The sequence below is a fragment of the Xenopus laevis genome, chromosome 8L (genome assembly GCF_017654675.1).
Source record: "Xenopus laevis strain J_2021 chromosome 8L, Xenopus_laevis_v10.1, whole genome shotgun sequence".
NCBI classification, from domain to species: domain Eukaryota; kingdom Metazoa; phylum Chordata; class Amphibia; order Anura; family Pipidae; genus Xenopus; species Xenopus laevis.
Window position 1 is genome coordinate 103,052,859 of NC_054385.1, and position 18,473 is coordinate 103,071,331.

Sequence of the window (18,473 nt, forward strand, 5' to 3'; positions counted from 1 at the left end):
AATAAATAATGGAAAGTAATTGAAAAAAGTCTTTATTTCTGGGGAACAATCTGAAAACAACTGAACTGAAAAACGTTATTGGAAAAAAAACCCTTATTCTGGCAGTAACGTGTTATTTTGTTTTTTTTACTCTTTCAGGTCCTGAATGAGATGACAGAACTGCTGTCTTCCTGCAGAAATTATGACAATTACCGTCGAGCGTACAACGAGTGCACCAACTTTAAGATTCCTATCCTTGGAGTCCACCTGAAGGACCTGATTGCTCTACACGAGGCCATGCCAGACTTTCTGGAAGAAAGTAAAATCAATGTGCCAAAGCTTCACTCTCTATATAATCACATCAATGAGCTCATCCAGTTGCAGAACATTGCTCCTCCACTGGAAGCAAACATGGACCTTGTACATCTACTCACAGTAAGGCTCGGAAAATCTCTATAAGGAATGAAAATAGTGTAGAGATTGTATAGATTTAATGGTATGGCATCGATTTCTAAACTATATGGTGCCCCTTTTGAGGCTGTGGATGGGGCCTAGGTATAGGTTGAATGCTATATACGGATGAAGACATTCCTGATAGACCAGTCATTGTCATTGGTTAATCTTCAGCAGAGAGGACAATACAACAATGTTTTCATATGTCTGTAACCTGCTTATAAACTAGTTGTTACATAGTTACATGGTTAAATTGGGTTAAAAAAAGACAAAGTCCATCAAGTTCAACCCCTCCAAATGAAAACCCAGCATCCATACACACACCCCTCCCTACTTTTAATTAAATTCTATATAGAGCTTAGTATCACAATAGCCTTTGATATTATGTCTGTCCAAGAAATCATCCAAGCCATTCTTAAAGGCATTAACTGAATCAGCATCACAACATCACCCGGCAGTGCATTCCACAACCTCACTGTCCTGACTGTGAAGAACCCCCTACGTTGCTTCAAATGAAAGTTCTTTTCTTCTAGTCTAAAGGGGTGGCCTCTGGTACGGTGATCCACTTTATGCGTTGGTTGTTACCGGGGCCCTGACCACATGGTGATTGCAAAGGGGCTGGATTATAATTAAACAGTTTCATACAAAGTCAGAGGAGACATTGAGCCATATTTATCAAAAAGTGTAGTTAGAGATCGCCACAGTCATCTAGAGTGAAATTCCGCCACTCTACATTAATTTGTATGGCATTTTGAAAGGCTTGTTTACCAATGGGAGAACTTTCTTTCCCTTTCACCCATTGGTAAATACTCTTTTAAAAATCCAATAGAAATGAATGGAGAGTGGCGGAATTTCACCCTAGCGGACTGTGGCGACCTCTAACTTCACTCTTTGATAAATATGCCCCATAGAAAAGGCTGTATGTGTTGAGGAATCGTGTCTGCATATGGGTATTTTATTGAATGAACATAAATATGCAGATAAACCAGATTTCCTTTGCAAGAATAACCTATGCCTATATGCCTTCCTATAGACTGAATGAAAAAATAAAGGCAATGCAAACCTTATAAAGCAATACAGGGAGCAGATTTTTTTTAAAACAAACAATGCGGTAGGACCAAACGCATGCCAGGACCCAATATCCAGGGGTTAGCTGTTTTTTCAATGCTCTATATTTTGAAGCTTAGATAGCCCATAAATGTATAATGCATAAACAACCAGCTGTGCCATAGGAACAGGAGAATATAAGTTGCTTCTTGTTATTCTCTAAGGAAGCAAAGTGCTCCTCAGGTAGTGGGGTTTAGGCCTGTCCTAGCCATGAAAATATGGGTCTTTGAAAAAACTCAGTGTAATTTTTTGGATATAGGGACCTGGGACGGCACTACAGCATTATGTGGAAGAACATTGTTGTGGTCAGGGATGCACCAAATCCAGGATTCAGTTCAGGATTCGGCCTTTTTCAGCAGGATTCGGCCGAATCTTTCTGCAGGCCGAACCGAATCCTAATTTGCATATCACAAAACAATGAAGTAAAAAGTGTTTTCCCTTCCCACCCCTAATTTGCATATGTAAATTAGGATTTGGTTCGTTATTCAGCTGAATCTTTCGGGAAGGATTCGGGGCTTCGGCCAAATCTAAAAGAGTGGATTCAGTGCATCCCTAGTTGTGGTGTCAGCATAGCTTTAATAAGATACTGACATCAGAAAATAGCCTTTTTTATTAACTGTCGTAACATTGTCTTTGAATGCTATTTATAATTTTGCCATTAAAGTCTTTGTCTGATGCTTTTATATTACCTTTCTTACCCCCATGTTCCTCTACGAGGGGGCTGCCATATTTGTTAAAAAGGCACAGTCAAGTTGGCAAAACAGTCAGGTTTAGGAAGTTCAAGTGACAATTTCTTACAAAGTAGAACTATCAGTGAAAAACGATCAACATGACCTATAGGTAACTTTTAATGTAGATTAATATTTTGAAAAGAACATTTTTAGTGTCAGTTTCACTTTAAGGGAATTTTTCCGGGAGACATTTATCCAGTGTTGGTTTTCTCACCTTGCCCCTGTACATCTCACAGTAGATCACATGTGTCTGATAGTGTGAATCTGATGATACTGCAGCAGTTGAATGTAAGTACTGTACATTTTTTGTTTTTTTTTTGCAGCTCTCCCTCGATTTGTATTATACTGAGGATGAAATGTATGAGCTTTCTTACGCACGGGAGCCAAGGAATTACCGGGCACCGGTAGGAGAGGTTATTTTTGTATGAATATATTCATTTCATATTGAGTCACTCTGTGGAAAGAAACTAACGCCTACTAAATAATATGGGCTGAATAATTGTAACCAGTAGGCAGTGGCTGTAGTTATCAGTGACATTTCATTTATCTTAACTTGGGACTTTTTTTGTTTGTGATGAAACTATAAAGACTTAGAATATAATAAGGTAGGCAATGGTCGGCCCTTACTAAAGTAGAAGTGAACAGTCCATAAAACGTTACATCACAAAATGGGGACAGTGCAAGAAAAGAAGTCTCCCCTAAAGATACCAGCTTTTTTTTTATTGGAAAGATCTCTTAGGAATATTTGTTCCAATAGAAAGTTAATACTTCACTATAGTGGAGTGCTCTACCTGGTTGAAGATCACTTGTTGGAAGTGCTGGGTGCTTTACCAGAAGGCCCTTCCCAGTCTTGATAAAGGGCCTGGAGGGGCCCGAAACGTTGCCCTTTTTGCGGATACATATGGGCTTAAAGTGGACCTGTCACCCAGACACAAAAAGTTGTATAATAAAAGTCCTTTTCAAATTAAACATGAAATCCAATTTCTATTTTTTTATTAAAGCATTCATAGCTGTTGTAAGCTCATTTAAACATCTCAGCTGTCAATCAAATATTGTCTGCCCCTCCTCTATGCCCTGGGCAGACAATTACTTTCACTTTCCATTCAGCACTTCCTACATGTCACTGCTCTCCTCGCATTCCCCCAGTTCTCTTCACCATTTAATTGTGTAGCCAGGGCATGGGGATGGACATCAGGTCCCCCATTCTGGTGCACAAACAAGATTCTGAGATGATACAAGACTTGTCTTAATAACACTGTCCACAAAATGGCTCCTGCCTGCTTGCTATAATTATGAATTCCCAGACTGAAGGAAACAAGATTCAAATAATTTATATAGTGTAATTAAAGTTCATTTTGCTTGACTGATGTGATAAAATAGGATTATGAATAATTTTTTTGGGTGATGGGCCCCCTTTAATAAAACACAGACTTCACTAAGCAACTCATTGGTGTGCTTCTGGATTTTCTACCAATAGAAAGTTAAAGTAAAAACAAAATCAGTTTTGCATGTCTCAAGCTCAATCCCCGCCAGTTTGGTGCCCTTTACCCCATATTGCCCTAGACTGCCGCGTACCCCTAGTTCCACCCAGTAGAACTTGGGTCCCAAAAAAATAGCCCGGGACCATTATTAGTTTTCCACCAAACTTTACAGTGGCTTTAACCATACACATCACTTTGACTCAGCTGATCCTTCTCAGTCTTTGCAGGTCTAAATAATACATGACTACTAGAGATTATCTAGCATACAGTCAGTCTGTAAAATTTATTGATCACCTGTTTGAATGCAAACATTTGATTGGTTGTAATGGGTTCCTAGGTCTAGTCACTTTGTCCTTATCTACTTGTTTCCCTTATTGACTGATTAATTTGACTAATCAGGAGGGGAGTGTGTGGCCTCAATTCTAGGTTAGTCAAGCCATTGGCCCTACCATGCACCTAGGCTTTGGGTAACTGGATTATCATTTTGGACAGACTAACCACAATCCAATGTGGTTGTAGAACAGTCTATTAGTGGCCCGTCTATACTGTAACTCAGGAATCGCTCCCATGCCGCTCTTAATTTGGTTTAAAACTTGGAAAAATGGAAAACCAACTTGAATGTCAAGTCTAGTGTCTATGAAGCAGGGAGGGAATACAAATGTTGCTCTTATTGAATGAATGTTTTCTTGCAGAGAAAGCTATGTTATTTCAGAGGCATTCGTTCCTCTTGCAAGCGCAGTCTCCATGTTCTTCTTATGAAAGATCAGATGTTTGGGCTCCCATCTCACAGCATCTACCCTAATGACTGTATGAGCATACATTATGCAACAACTAAAGTAGTCACTAAATGCAAAAGCACCGGAGTACTTCTTTTCACTATTACCTTTTATTGTAGCGTAGATGACAGTTTCCTTTAATACATAACCCTGTGTGTGGGTGGCAATTGCTGTTCAGAAGCTGAAAATGAAATAGGATTTGAGTGTAAATGGGGGAAAATATGTGAAAAGGGAATCATGCCACACAAAGAGCTTTTAATATGATTTATTTGTAAAGAGCCATGTATATTCTGGAGCACTGTACATTTAAGGGAAATATACGCCATGATATACATATAAATCAGTATACAGAACCTGTGCTCTTCAGTTTGGTTATTGGCTTATTAAATTCAGATATCCATGATTCACTGCTCTTGGGTATGTTTCCTGATCTCTTTACTGCAGCCTAAATGTCAGGGCACTCTCAGATTCGGGGAAATTAGTCGCCCGGCGACAAATCTCCTCTTCTTTGGGGCGACTGCCTCCCACCGGCTGGATTAGAATGTAAATCGCCGGCGGGATGGCACTCGGAGCGCTTCGTTTTCCGAAGTTTTCTCACGAGGAAAGTTTGGGTGACTTAGGAAAACGAAGCACTCCGAGTGCCATCCCACCGGCGATATATATTCTAGCTGGCGGGAGGCAGTTCGGGGAGATTTGTCGCCGGGCAACTAATCTGAGCGTGTGACCTGACCCTTACAGTACGGGTTTGTTTCACAGGCATTTTGTTTTATAGTCTGACACAGACAACCTCCTACTGTTTCTCTGCTTTGCAATAGGCAGCTCCTGGCTGTTGGGTTATTCCATAGTCATTTGCAGATAGGTTCCTACTGTTGGACTTGTTTTTCAAGCTGTCGCTGAGTACTTCCGACTGTTGGGGTGTATTCCTAGTCTGACACCAGCTCCTTCTGCTGAAATACTATTTTTGTCATAGACAGCTGCCTTCTGTTGAAAGATATTCCTAGGGGGGAAATTTACTAAAGGGCGAAGTGGCTAACACTGGCGAAAATTTGCCAGCGTGACGTAATTTTGGCACTTCGCCGATTTACCAAAGGTAGCTGGTGTAATTTCACCAAGGAGATAGACTCTGGCGCAACTTCGCACTCTTACGCCAGGCAAATTTTCAGTCTGTCGAAAGAGCGTTTCTACGCAAGTTTTTGATTTTACTGAACGTTACCTCTATCGCCAGACTTGCCTTCGCCACCTCAGACCAGGCGAGGTGCAATAGAGTAGATAGGAGTTCCTCAAAAAAAAAGTTGAAAATTTTTCGAGGTCCCAAAAAACGCTGGCGTTTTTTCCTATTTAAAGGTTGATAGACTGAAAAAGATCATAATTTTTTTGGGGGTACCCTCCTTCCCCCCTACATTTCCCAACATATGGCACCTAAACTATACACTGGGCACATGTGTAGGGCAAAATAACACCTCTATTTTATTTTATGAAGCTTTCCCAGGCTTGTGTAGTGTAATGTATTTGCTGCCACATATACGGCCATTGTACTTTAACTGCACACCATATGCTAATTAGCCAACGCTAGCGTAACTTCGAACTGCTGAGTGTAATTTCGCCAGCATTCGGTACCCTGTGTGCAACTTCGAATCTTCGTGAATTAGCGTTGTCCAGGCGAAGTGTTGCGATGTGCTTGAAGACAGCGCTGGGGAATTTTTGCCAGTTAGTGAATTTGCCCCCTAGTCTTTAGCACTAAGAACTTTAGACTGCGTCTCAGATAGGCCCCTTCTGTTGCATTTGTTCCCAAGACTGATACAGCCTCATACTGGATGTTCTTAAGCTGGCAAGGTTGACATGGTCTCATACAAACTTTGGGACATTTTATCCAAGAAATCAGAACACAAATTCTCATATTATGGGTATTTCTTTGCTTCACCAATCAGGCAGGTTGGAACATTTTGGTTGATTTTGACAATAATAATAAAACAAAAGTGGCAAAGGATAATGTTCCTGAATGGTTTGCACCAGGTGTCTTTACATGAGTTGCCAGATACTAGAAAATGATATGGAACTCCTATAAATTCCACAGAGAGAGCTAACATATAAATGCAACTCCCAAATAGGCATAGAAATGTATAAATAATTGTCATTCTCCCTCATACAGCCCGTCACACCCTCCAAACCTCCTGTGGTTGCAGACTGGGCATCAGGAGTCTCTCCAAAGCCAGATCCTAAAACCATCAGCAAGCATGTGCAGAGGATGGTGGATGTAAGTGTGGACCCATGTCTTTGTTATTACTAAAGGACCAAGCACTACATCTGTCTCTATAACTGCTATTACTGTGTTTTATAAAGTTCACATTGCTCTAACACCTGTTGTATAGATGGAGCACTCTGTATCCAAATCTGCCACTTTCAATCCTGTAAGCACTGACTGTTTTCTTGTTTTTGTAGTCTGTATTTAAGAATTATGACCTGGATCAAGATGGCTACATATCGCAGGAAGAGTTTGAGAAGATAGCAGCCAGCTTCCCTTTCTCGTTCTGTGTCATGGATAAAGACAGGTAAACTAAAGTGATCATCTCTTCCTTAAGGTGGACCTGTCACCCAGAATTCAAATTAAAAATTAAATCCAATTTCTATTTTTATTTAAGCATTCATAGCTGTTGTAAGCTCATTTAAAAATCACAGCTGTCAATCAAATATTGTCTGCCCCTCCTCTATGCCCATGGCATAGAGGCGGGGCAGACAATTACTTTCACTTTCCATTCAGCACTTCCTAGATGTCACTGCTCTCCACATATTCCCCCAGTTCTCTTTAACTTTTAATTGTGTAGCCAGGGCATGGGGATGGACGTCGTGTCCCCGATTCTGGTGCACAAACAAGATTCTGAGATGATAAAAGGCTTGCCTTAATAACAGTGTCCACAAAATGGCTGCTGCCTGCTTGTTATAATTATGAATTCCCAGACTGAAGGAAACCAGATTCAAATAATTTATATAGTGTAATTAAAGTTCATTTTGCTTGACAAATGTAATAAAATAGGATTTTGAATAATTTTTTTGGGTGACGGGTCCCCTTTAAGGGGGTAGGTTCAGGGGATCTTCACCCATGTACCTTTTTTGCAATAGCCATTATAACAGGCATAACCAAGCAGTGACCCTCCTAATGTAGTTTAATTACAACTAGGGATGCACCGAATCCATTATTTTGGATTTGGCCGAATCCCCGAATCCTTCGTGAAAGATTCGGCCGAATACCGAACTGATTCCAAATCCTAATTTGCATATGCAAATTAGGGGTTAGAAGGGGAAAACATTTTTTACTTCCTTGTATTGTGACAAAAAGTCATGTGATTTCCCTTCCCGCCCCTAATTTGCATATGCAAATTAGGATTCAGTCGAATCCTGCTGAAAAAGGACAAATCCTGGCCGAATCCTGAACTGATTACTGGATTCAGTGCATCCCTAACTACAACTCAAATCACTTCCAACCACCTTTCACTATTTTTTGGATAGTTCAGCAACATCTGGATGGCCACAAGTTTCGCACCCCTGTATATGTTCAATCATTTCCAGCATTTAGTAGGCAATTTAACTAGGGACGCGCCGAATCCAGAATTCGGTTCGTGATTTGGCCAGGATTTGGCCTTTTTCAGCAGGATTTGGATTCGGGGAATCCTTCTGCCCAGCCGAACCGAATCTGAAGCCTAATTTGCATATGCAAATTAGGAGCGGGGAGGGAAATTGCGTGACTTTTTGTCAGAAAACAAGGAATTAAAAAATGTTTTCCCCTTCCCACCCCCTTCAGATTCGGTTTGGTATTCTGCCGAATCTTTCACGAAGGATTCGGGGGTTTGGCCGAATCCAAAAAACTGGATTCGGTGCATCCCTAAATTTAAAAAAAGCAGTCAACTTTTAAAGGGCCATTATTTTTAAGCATTTTATATGAAACTGTTACTGACTTGTCTATCTGTTTTTGCTAATGCTGGCCATACATATGGAGATCCGGTTGTTTTGCGAGGTTGCTAAATGAGTGGATCTCTCCCCAATATGCCCATTTTGAGGTGGGCAATATCGGGCTGATCCAATTGTGGGCCCTAGGGCTTAATGATAGGATCATAACAAGGAGGAATGGGGGATTGGATTGAAAACCACATCAACGAACTGATGTGGTCCTCTATCCGATGGGATTATTAATCCCAGCAAATCAACATCCCCGTCAGAGGGCCCCATACACGGGCAGATATAATCTTATTACCCGGTGTATGGGCCCTCCCATTTTTTTCCTTATTATGATCCAATTGTTGGGCCCTAGGCCCCATGATCGAATCAGCCCGATATCGCTCAACTCAAGGAGAGATCCATTAGTTTGGCAACCTTGCCAAATAATCTCTATATAATGGCCATCATAAGCGAGGCCTTTAGCCCCTATGTTGCTATTTCCTTATCACATCAATGAAAGCCTTATACAAAAAAATCTAGCAATGAATATGGTCTAATGTCCTAGAAACATGTTCTAATCGCATTGGGAGACAAAAGCCAAAAGCAAACATACCTAAAGCAGAAACAACGAGCTTTGTTTTCATAGTCTATTGGGCTTGGGTTTGAAACCTCACCAGAGTTATAAGTTAGAGGCTTCATAACAATGTTGTACATGATAAAAAGCAGTATTGGTCAAAAGGTGGTATAAAGGTGAAATGAACTACCAGGGAGGTACAATATAGAGAGCACATCTCACATGTTAATGTTTTGTTCCACTTTCTACAGGGAAGGCTTGATCAGCAGACAAGAGATAACTGCTTACTTCATGCGAGCTAGCTCTATTTGTTCAAAGCTTGGCCTGGGATTCCTTCATAATTTCCAGGAGACAACCTATCTGCGCCCAACTTTCTGTGATAACTGCGCTGGATTTGTGAGTATTGATGGTATAGGGTGCATGCATTACCCCTAGTATATGTAACCTGCTGGCCACCTACTGAGCTACATTACCACTCCAGTGGGTCACAGTCTTCCATTACTATACTAACCCAATCAGCAGGGAGAAATCCTACCGTGACTTATTTGAATGCCAAGCTCTGCCATTTGACTTTCTCCTTGGTTGTTCTTGTTTTATTCATTGTGAGCTCTGCAGGTTAATCATATAAATTGACTTAGGTAGTGTTGGTGAACTATAACTTCTAGCACCCCACCAGCACCATTATGCTGCATTGACTAAAGCTGCTCATACACTGGTAATCCCCAAACATGAGCAACACGTTTCTCATCAACCCCTTGATAGTTGCTCCCATTGTTCCCAAAAGAGGTGCTTATTTTAAGCTTTGTGGCAAGTTTTGATTGAATAAAAATAGGATGTACTGCCAAACAGAGCGACCTATATGCTGACTAAATGAAAACAAATCCTATTAACAATGTTCCAACATCTAGTGGAAATCCTTACCATGAAAGCAGAGGCTGTTATTTCAAAAAAGGAAAGACAACTCCACAATAATATCCTTGTTTTAGGAATGAGATTTTGGACAGGCAGGTGACTTCATACTGTCAGTATGGAAACTAAGGCATATCAGGGAAATGTGGCCGGTTAAACTGCTGTGTATCAAAATATTACTGCGGCAGTATGGATTTTGGATATGGCAGAACAATATATGGATTCTTATTTTATTTCTTTTTCAGTTGTGGGGAGTGATCAAGCAAGGATACCGGTGCAAAGGTAAGTGTTTTCTAGCTAATTGTATATACTGTTTATAAACTATGACAAAAGTTCATCCCTTCCATTGTACAGCTCTGCTGCATATGTTTGTTCAGGTATATGATCTCTTATCCGGAAACCCGATATCCAGAATGCTCCGAATTACGGAATGGTCTCCCATAGACTCCATTTTATGCAAATAATCCAAATTTTTCTCTGTAATAATAAAACAGTACCCTGTACTTGATCCCAACTAAGATATAATTAATCCTTATTGGAAGCAAAACCAGCCTATTGGGTTTAATGTTTAAATGCATTTCTAGTAGATTTAAGGCATGAAAACCCAAATTACGGAAAGATCCTTTATCCGGAAAACCCCAGCTCCTGAGCATTCTGGATAACAGGTCCCGTACCTGTACTTTGTAAATATGTGTTTACTTTTAGACTCTCTCTTACCCAGAATTATATGTAAGCTGTGCACACAAAAGCAGTTGTGGAACAGTAGATATTGTAAACACACATTCTGTACTTGCATAGGCCCAGCCGTTGTGTTGTACGGCAGCTACCCAATAAGAGGAGCAACGAGGCGTTAACGTAGACTGTTCTCTCTGTTCTACAGACTGTGGAATGAATTGCCATAAACAATGTAAAGAACTGGTGGTGTTTGAATGTAAAAAGAGGTCCAAATGCTCCATGGGAGAGAACAATACTTTGTCTGATGCTGGACAGTTAGAAGTCATTCCAGCAGGGGGCAAAGGGCTTACAAATGGTGAGTCTTTCTATGTCTTACTCCACATACGACATTACCTAGAAGGAAGGGATATCAAGGGGTAAGGACAGGGCTGTGTTATATATACCGTCTCAAATTGCATTCTGGGTTAGCTAATGAGAACGGGGATCCTCATGACACAAGGGGCTGATGACCCACTGAACCAACATTTGTTCATTGAAATCACAAATAACATTGTTATTAGGGATGCACCGAATCCAGGATCCGGTTTGGGATTCACCCAGGATTCAGCCTTTTTCAGCAGGATTCGGATGAATCCTTGCGCCTGACCGAACCGAATCCGAATCCTTATTTGCATATTTAAATTAGGGGTAGGGAAATCACGCGACTTTTGTCACAAAAGATTTTTTTCAATTTTTTCCTTTCCTGACCCTAATTTGCATATGCAAATTAGGATTCGGATTTGGTTCTGTATTTGGCCGAATCAGGGATTTGGCCGAATCCCAAATAGTGGATTTGTGCATCATCAATTGTTATGAAGAGTAACAAGCCCAAAAGCCATCTAGAGCCCTAACAGGAACTGACAATACAAGTATAAAAAATAATGACAATTAAGAGTTATTATTCCTTTTGGTGCAATTGACTTTAATAGAAGGATTTCTCATTGTCTCGGCACTATCATTGGATTTCCTCTCTGGCAGACTGCTTAGGAGCAGATGAAGGCCCATATTCCTATCCTAATGGAGATGGTGACATCCACACAGAGGTCAGTAAGGATCGGACAATAATGCTTATGGGTAGCTCAGCACAGAAGATCTCAGTACGACTACAGCCTGCTGTGAAACATCGAGCAACGCAAACAGAGAATGAGACACAAAGCCTGTGCCTACAAGTTCCTTCTCCACCGCGCAGCAGGACCCCAGACCTAACCTCCCATCTCCCTATAAGTCCCATGCCTTCCCCCTGTCCTAGTCCAGTTCCTACCCGAAAGAAGGCTTATGCCAAGTGGGAAAACAAGGACTCCATCCGCAAAGCAAGGGCAGAATTGAGGGGAGGCAAAGCTGGCATTCAAGAGCTGGAGAAGGTATGCTGTCTGCTTACAATATTGGATGAGTTAAGGTTGTGTAAATATGAACAGTTGTAAGGGTGATACATATAAGAAGGAATAGAATCCATTTTAAGAGAGATTTTAAAGGGATTCTGTCATGATCTTTATGATGTAGTTTTTATTTCTAAATTACACTGTTTACACTGCAAATAATTCACTCTACAATATAAAATTGAATCCAGAACCAGCAAGTGTATTTTATTTAAGTTGTAATATTGGTGTGCAGGCAGCCATCTCAGGTCATTTCGCCTGCTCATGGGCTTTCAGAAAAAGCCAGCACTTTAGGATGGAACTGCTTTCTGGCAGGCTGTTGTTTCTCCTATTAAATGTAACTGAATGTGTCTCAGTGGGACCTGGATTTTACTATTGAGTGCTGTTCTAATATCTACCAGGGAGCTGTTATCTTGTGTTAGGGAGCTGCTGTCTGGTTACCTTCCCATTATTCTGTTGTTAGGCTGCTGGGGGGGAAAGGGAAGGGGTGATATTATTCCAACTTGCAGTAAAGAGGAGAAGTCACGTGACTGGGGGCAGCTGGGAATATGTCTAGCCCCATGTCAGATTTCAAAACTAAATATAAAAAAATCTGTTTGCTCTTTTGAGAAACGGATTTCAGTGCAGAATTCTGCTGGAGCATGACAGTATCCCTTTAAGAGAGAAAACCTGGGTTGTAAGAATAGCCGATCATTGTTGCAGATGTATTTTTAAAGAAACACAGTCAAACATAGGATTGTATTTTTTTTTTCTTATAATTTCCAAATACTCTTATTATTAAATGAGTTCTCTCATCCTAACAATTTCTTCTCACTGGCCCAATTGACTGACTCATACCGCCCAGCAGCATGGCTCACTGATTCAAACACAAAATAGCTGCCAAAGTGACTCATATAATAATATCAATTATATAAATCACTGAATGGCTAACCGCTATTGAACATTATGTGCTTTGACCACCTTGATCTTCTCATGGAGAATCAGTGCAGTCATTTAGTCCCTTAAAGGTCAGAAGTTTTGGTCAGGGCTCCCCCCATAGCTCATGCCAAGCATACAACCAGCATAGCTCCAAGATACGGTTTCACCCCAAATCCCACCCTAACTGACCTCCAGGCTAGGCTTCCAGATGTATCTAGGAGAGCAAACAGCCATTCATATCTCATTTTAACTGGCCTTCAGACTGAGGCCCCCTCCTGCCATCATATCCCTCCCTCAGTTCTAAGGTAGCTCAATACTTATTCAATTTGGTTATTCGTCTAATGGATTATCTTCTTGTTTCCCCCTATTAAAGGAAAAGGTCTTTCTGAAGGAGGAGAACACAGCTCTAAAGATCCAGTTGAAGGATGCTCATAGACGTGTCGAGACTCTGCGGGCAGAGTTAAGAAAATATGTACTGGACAGCGACACGCACCAGAAGGGATCATAAAGTAAAAAGCCTAACAGAGCTGATGCCACGGATCATCAACGTGATGCCTAATAACCGTTCAATCGCCAACGAGGAGCGGATAACAAGCATACGTAGTGTGACCTAATGATGTGTTTGTGCATCTCGTTCACAGTCTGGTAGAGATAGATTCAAAGTATTCACTCTCCTTCCTTGCTTTGTGTGTGTAGATCCATCAGGGAGAGGTGAAGTCTCTACTCGTTATGTGGCATGTTGTTTGTAGAATAACCAGGTAAGAAAACTAGATAGAAGCAGGTGCCTGTCAGGTTTTCCTTCCTTCTACAAATTGCTGGGTTTCTTGACTTGAACCATATTCCAGCCGGCACATTGCATCTGCGTTGTCATGCTACTAATCATGTTACCAGATCATCTCTCATAAGCTGCAGACTGACTAAAGATGTTGAGTTAGAGACCAAGTAACAAGAATATGGAGCATGTTCTTCTACTGGCCCGTGCCAAGGGCATCCGCACTCTTCCTCGCGTAGCTGTGCACCACGTGCTGCTCCATTACCTCAGTTGGAGAGTGCAAGCTAATGAAAAGGGGGTAGCGCACACACTGCAGGGCTTTTGCACCATTGAGCGTACATCAAAGGCACACCTGCATACAGTATATTTCTACTGTGAAACGGACGGTAAAACAAAGACTGCAGTGTTCCACCATCTGACTGTAAACCTTGCTGACTTTATACCAGGATACTGAAAGTTCTCTGTGTGGACGGATATTAAATGACACTTGGTCAGGATGCTTTCATACGTTTTAGGCTCAGAAAGGTGCTATCAAAAAGTACTGCCGTTGATTTTTTTAAGATAGCCCAGGAAAGAAGGAGAAGAAGGAGCCGCCATTTATATACATATGTGGATCGTCTCTATGTGTATTCTCAGTAAGGAACTATTCTTTATTATTCTTTATTCCGTTACGGTGTTTCAATGCTTCTTAGAACATGACCTCTGCTGTTTGGGGGAAGTGTTTCCGTTACTGAAATAGGTATGAGTTGATATTGACAGCGTTTTTGCCTGTTACCGGGAAGTCAAGCTTTACTGTCAACTGTGATCTGGGCCCTTGTGGAATAGCTGGGCTTCCCCAACACCCCCTATTCTTGCTTTTTCACTGTTGCTCCTAGAGGAACAGATTCTCACTAACAATCATTCAACCCAATAAAAGCTACATTCTTGTTTAAGACAGGAAGGCTGTTGTTACTGTCAAGGGGACAATAATATTAAAGGAAATGGTTTCACTATGCAAGCTGAACAGAAAACCAAGCAAATATATTATAAGCTGTGGGTGGACACATACTATCAGGCCACAACCTATGCCATTCAATAACTTACATACATTTAGGGTCCGATTCACAAAGGGTCGAATATCGAGGGTTAATTAACCCTCGATATTCGACTGGGAATTAAAATCCTTTCGACTTTGAATATCGAAGTCGAAGGATTTTAGCGCAAATAGTGCAATCGAATGATCGAAGGATTATTCCTTCGATCGAACGATAAAATCCTTTGAATCGAACGATTCGAAGGATTTTAATCCAACGATCGAAGGAATATCCTTCGATCAAAAAAAGTTAGCCAAGTCTATGGGGACCTTTCCCATAGGCTAACATTGAGGTCGGTAGCTTTTAGATGGCGAACTAGGGGGTCGAAGTTTTTTCTTAAAGAGACAGTACTTCGACTATCGAATGGTCGAACGATTTTTAGTTTGAATAGTTCGATTCAAAGTCGTAGTCGAAGGTCATAGTAGCCCATTCGATGGTCGAAGTAGCCCAAAAAACACTTTGAATCCTTCACTCGAAGTTAGTGAATCGGCCCCTAAATCTATTCTATAAATCCAGGATAGAGGTGACTGTTGGATCCCTTCTTCCAGAAATATGGATTGAACTGGGTACATGATGGAACACTTGCCTTCTGCATGAACGTTTGAAGGAAAAGTAGGGTCACCTCTTGACAGTTTAGTGGCATGTACAGACTTTGAGGGCATGAACACTTTGTAGAGAAGTGGCCAAGATGTCCAAATGGAGGCCCACAGGCCAGTTGTCATCCTCCAGGGGATTTTCATGGCTTCCAGACTGCTTAGGATATCATTTTAACATACTCAGTCCCTCGAATACATGGAAAAGGAAATTATTATATTGAATGTCACTGAGGCAGCCTATGTACATGGAAATTGGAACATAGGGATATTTTAGTTCATGCCCTTATTCAAACCCATAAACAACCTCAATTCACCATAAAGCCCATTCTCTAGAAGTCTAGAAGGTGACCTGCCTAAACATTTTTTTTTCTCCTCTGCACATAATCCTATATAGCCATCAGTCTATCTGCCCTTGCACCAGGACACATGTTAAACCAATGGCAAAATTTGAGATCCTTGCAATCCATCACTTAAAATGTGCCTTAATATACATAACAGATTTAATTTCTACTGTTGGTAACAGGAACCTTAGGATAAATGCATTGCATTATATTTTGTGCACCAAGAAACGTTATAAAGTTAATTAAACTAAAGCCCAACAAACAACTGGGTTGAAGAGGTTGTATATTATTTATGAGGTTTCTGGTACTAGCCCAGCAGCAAAGCTGTCCTATGACAGTGAAGACCAATGTGTTCTAAGCTCCTCCTCATTCTGATCTTGCTACACCATTTTCCAGTGTCCAGCGGCTTTGCACATGTGCAGTGGATTCCAAGTTGCTTACTGGCTAGAGAGAATGGCAGAAACCTAAATAGTTAATCATCCTTTACTGCACATGTGCAAGGCTGCTGGACACGGTGTAGCAAGATCAGAATGAGGCGGAGCTTAAAACACATTAGTCTTGACTGTCATAGGATATTTAGGCAGGACACCTTCTAGACCACATTGCCTGTTACGTGAATGGACTTTAGGGTGAACTGAAGTTGTATATGGATCAGTTAGCAATTAGTCCACATAAGCAGTACATGGCTGCTTAACATTCTGTACAGTCTGTATCACAGTGGTTTGCGTTTTAAAAGACCAGTAACTTCAACATTTTTCTACAAAAAATTCGTTAGTATGCTACGAAAAAAAGACGCCAACACATATTAAACTTTAAAGTCACTAAGTCTTTATTAAGAAATAACTTATTTGCGCTCCTCTTCAGAAATGGCGACAGGGCGAAGATCCATTGTGCGGTGCTCGATTTCTCCTCCCTGGCTATCTCCTATAAGGAAGGCAGGGAGGACGAATCAAGCGCTGCACGATGGATTGCAGATCGCCTTTTCTGAAGACAGCGCAAGCCGGAGTTTTGGTGAGTTATTTCTTAATAAAGACTTAGCGACTTTAAAGTTTAATATGTGTTGGTGTCTTTTTTTCATATTATACTAAAGGTGGCCATACACGGGCAGATAAAGCTGCCGATATCGTTAGTTTGGACCAATTTGACAGCTTATCTGCCCGTGTATGGGGGCCTCCGACGGGTCTTCCAGATCGATATTTGGCCCCTATATCGATGGGGAAGGTTTGATTTTTAACCGACCCGTCGGAGCCCCTTAGCTTATCGTAATTCGATCGTTCGGCCATACGGCCCCCGATATAGCCATGCCGTTAGTGGCATATTGAGGAAAGATCCGCTCATTTGGCGATGTTGCCAAATGAACGGATCTTTGAGTCTATGGCCAGCTTAAATTTTTAAAAAAACATTTTTTTGCCATTACTGGTCCTTTAAACCTGCGGCAAGCTGCTAAAAAGATGCAAATAAAACCAGAAGGCTATTTCCTCCAATTGACTCTTTATTCCAGGGCTCAAACAGTGAACCCTGGAATAAAGGTGGAAGTTAAATGAAGTGCTTGAAGATGAACTTGGCGTTAAAAGTTTGATTTTGGAAATCCCTTCCCATTAAATTCAGCCTCATATATTTCCATTCAGTATCTTGTAAAGGATCCAGAACCAGATCAAGAGTATTTAAAAGGCAGTTGGACCCAGTGATGGGAAACAAAGCTGAGACACTCCATAAACAAATTCCGAGATATGAACATTCACTATTATAGCGCAGCAATCGTTTGTTGGACATTAGTTCTCCTTTAATTAGTGCCACACCCAGCAAACATTATGTTGCTTTAGTATGACTTGTATCGTGTGGTCACTCTGCTTCTTTTGCTACATAATAAACACTTGAGGGGTCGATTTGGCTGCCTCTAAAAGACCACTAATAAAAGTTACTGCACCGGTTTTAAAAGACAATGTCAAAAATGTTACTTTTCTTTTTTTTCCCCATTTATCACATGAAACAGGGTCTGTATTTCCCACAACAACTCTCAAGCAGTGTCTTTATAAGTATCAAGTGCATCTCATGCTGAGCTCTCAGCTATGTACAAAGTGTACAGTTTTATATGTGTGAAGCCTGTCGTACTTGTCTGATATTTATATGAACTGAACTGTGGATAAACCGTATTGCTGTATGTTCTTGATCTAACCTCTATGTGTAATGTTTTTGTGGAGGAAGAAGGTAATAAATATTCATCAAATGTGGTCTTTGGTATGAGAGTGGTCTGTAGGGCAGCGGCGTTTGGGCTTTCTTTTTATTTAAGCCTCCCCCCTTTGAGACCCAGCATTCTTCTAGATCTTAACCAATATCACCCATATCAATTGGCCATCAAGATAGGCTTCCAGAATTATCTAGGATAAAAAAACATTTTTACCAACTTTCACAAAATGGCCTTATGGCTGGATCTGCGGCACAGTTTGGGAACTACTGCAGCAAGAGAAAGAAACATGTAGGGGTAGTAGCCACTTATTAGATAATGTAAAACTATCAGTTAACTGAACTGACTTTTACTTGGGTTTAAACATACGGCATTGTATATACAGTAGGGAGCACATATTGGAATACACCAAATGGCCACTTAGGATTGTGAACAACGTTTTGTACATCTTCTACATACAGTAAATTAGTAATGTGCCACAAGGTTCTGAACTGGCTCCCTTTATTAATCGGAAGGACTATTTAAAATAGATGTTTACAACCATCATGGGTACAATGG

At 40.9% G+C, this 18,473-nt stretch overlaps 1 protein-coding gene across 5 annotated transcripts in view; it reads left to right on the forward strand.

Annotated features, from left to right (window-relative positions):
- The window catches only part of rasgrp1.L (RAS guanyl releasing protein 1 L homeolog), an 84,608-nt gene extending 69,956 nt beyond the window's left edge, over positions 1-14,652 (forward strand). For 3 of the 5 annotated variants that reach the window (XM_041573337.1, XM_018228795.2, XM_018228796.2), the window contains exons 9-17: positions 139-414; positions 2,594-2,683; positions 6,677-6,781; positions 6,967-7,076; positions 9,283-9,427; positions 10,186-10,222; positions 10,821-10,970; positions 11,633-12,015; positions 13,322-14,652. In XM_041573337.1, the coding sequence (XP_041429271.1) occupies positions 139-414; positions 2,594-2,683; positions 6,677-6,781; positions 6,967-7,076; positions 9,283-9,427; positions 10,186-10,222; positions 10,821-10,970; positions 11,633-12,015; positions 13,322-13,456 (1,431 nt within the window). In that variant the 3' untranslated portion in view covers positions 13,457-14,652. Of the gene's footprint in view, positions 1-138; positions 415-2,593; positions 2,684-6,676; positions 6,782-6,966; positions 7,077-9,282; positions 9,428-10,185; positions 10,223-10,820; positions 10,971-11,583; positions 12,016-13,321 lie in introns of those variants that run through there. The other 2 variants (XM_041573336.1, XM_018228797.2) reach the window with 2 other exon arrangements.
- Positions 14,653-18,473: the final 3,821 nt, after the last annotated feature.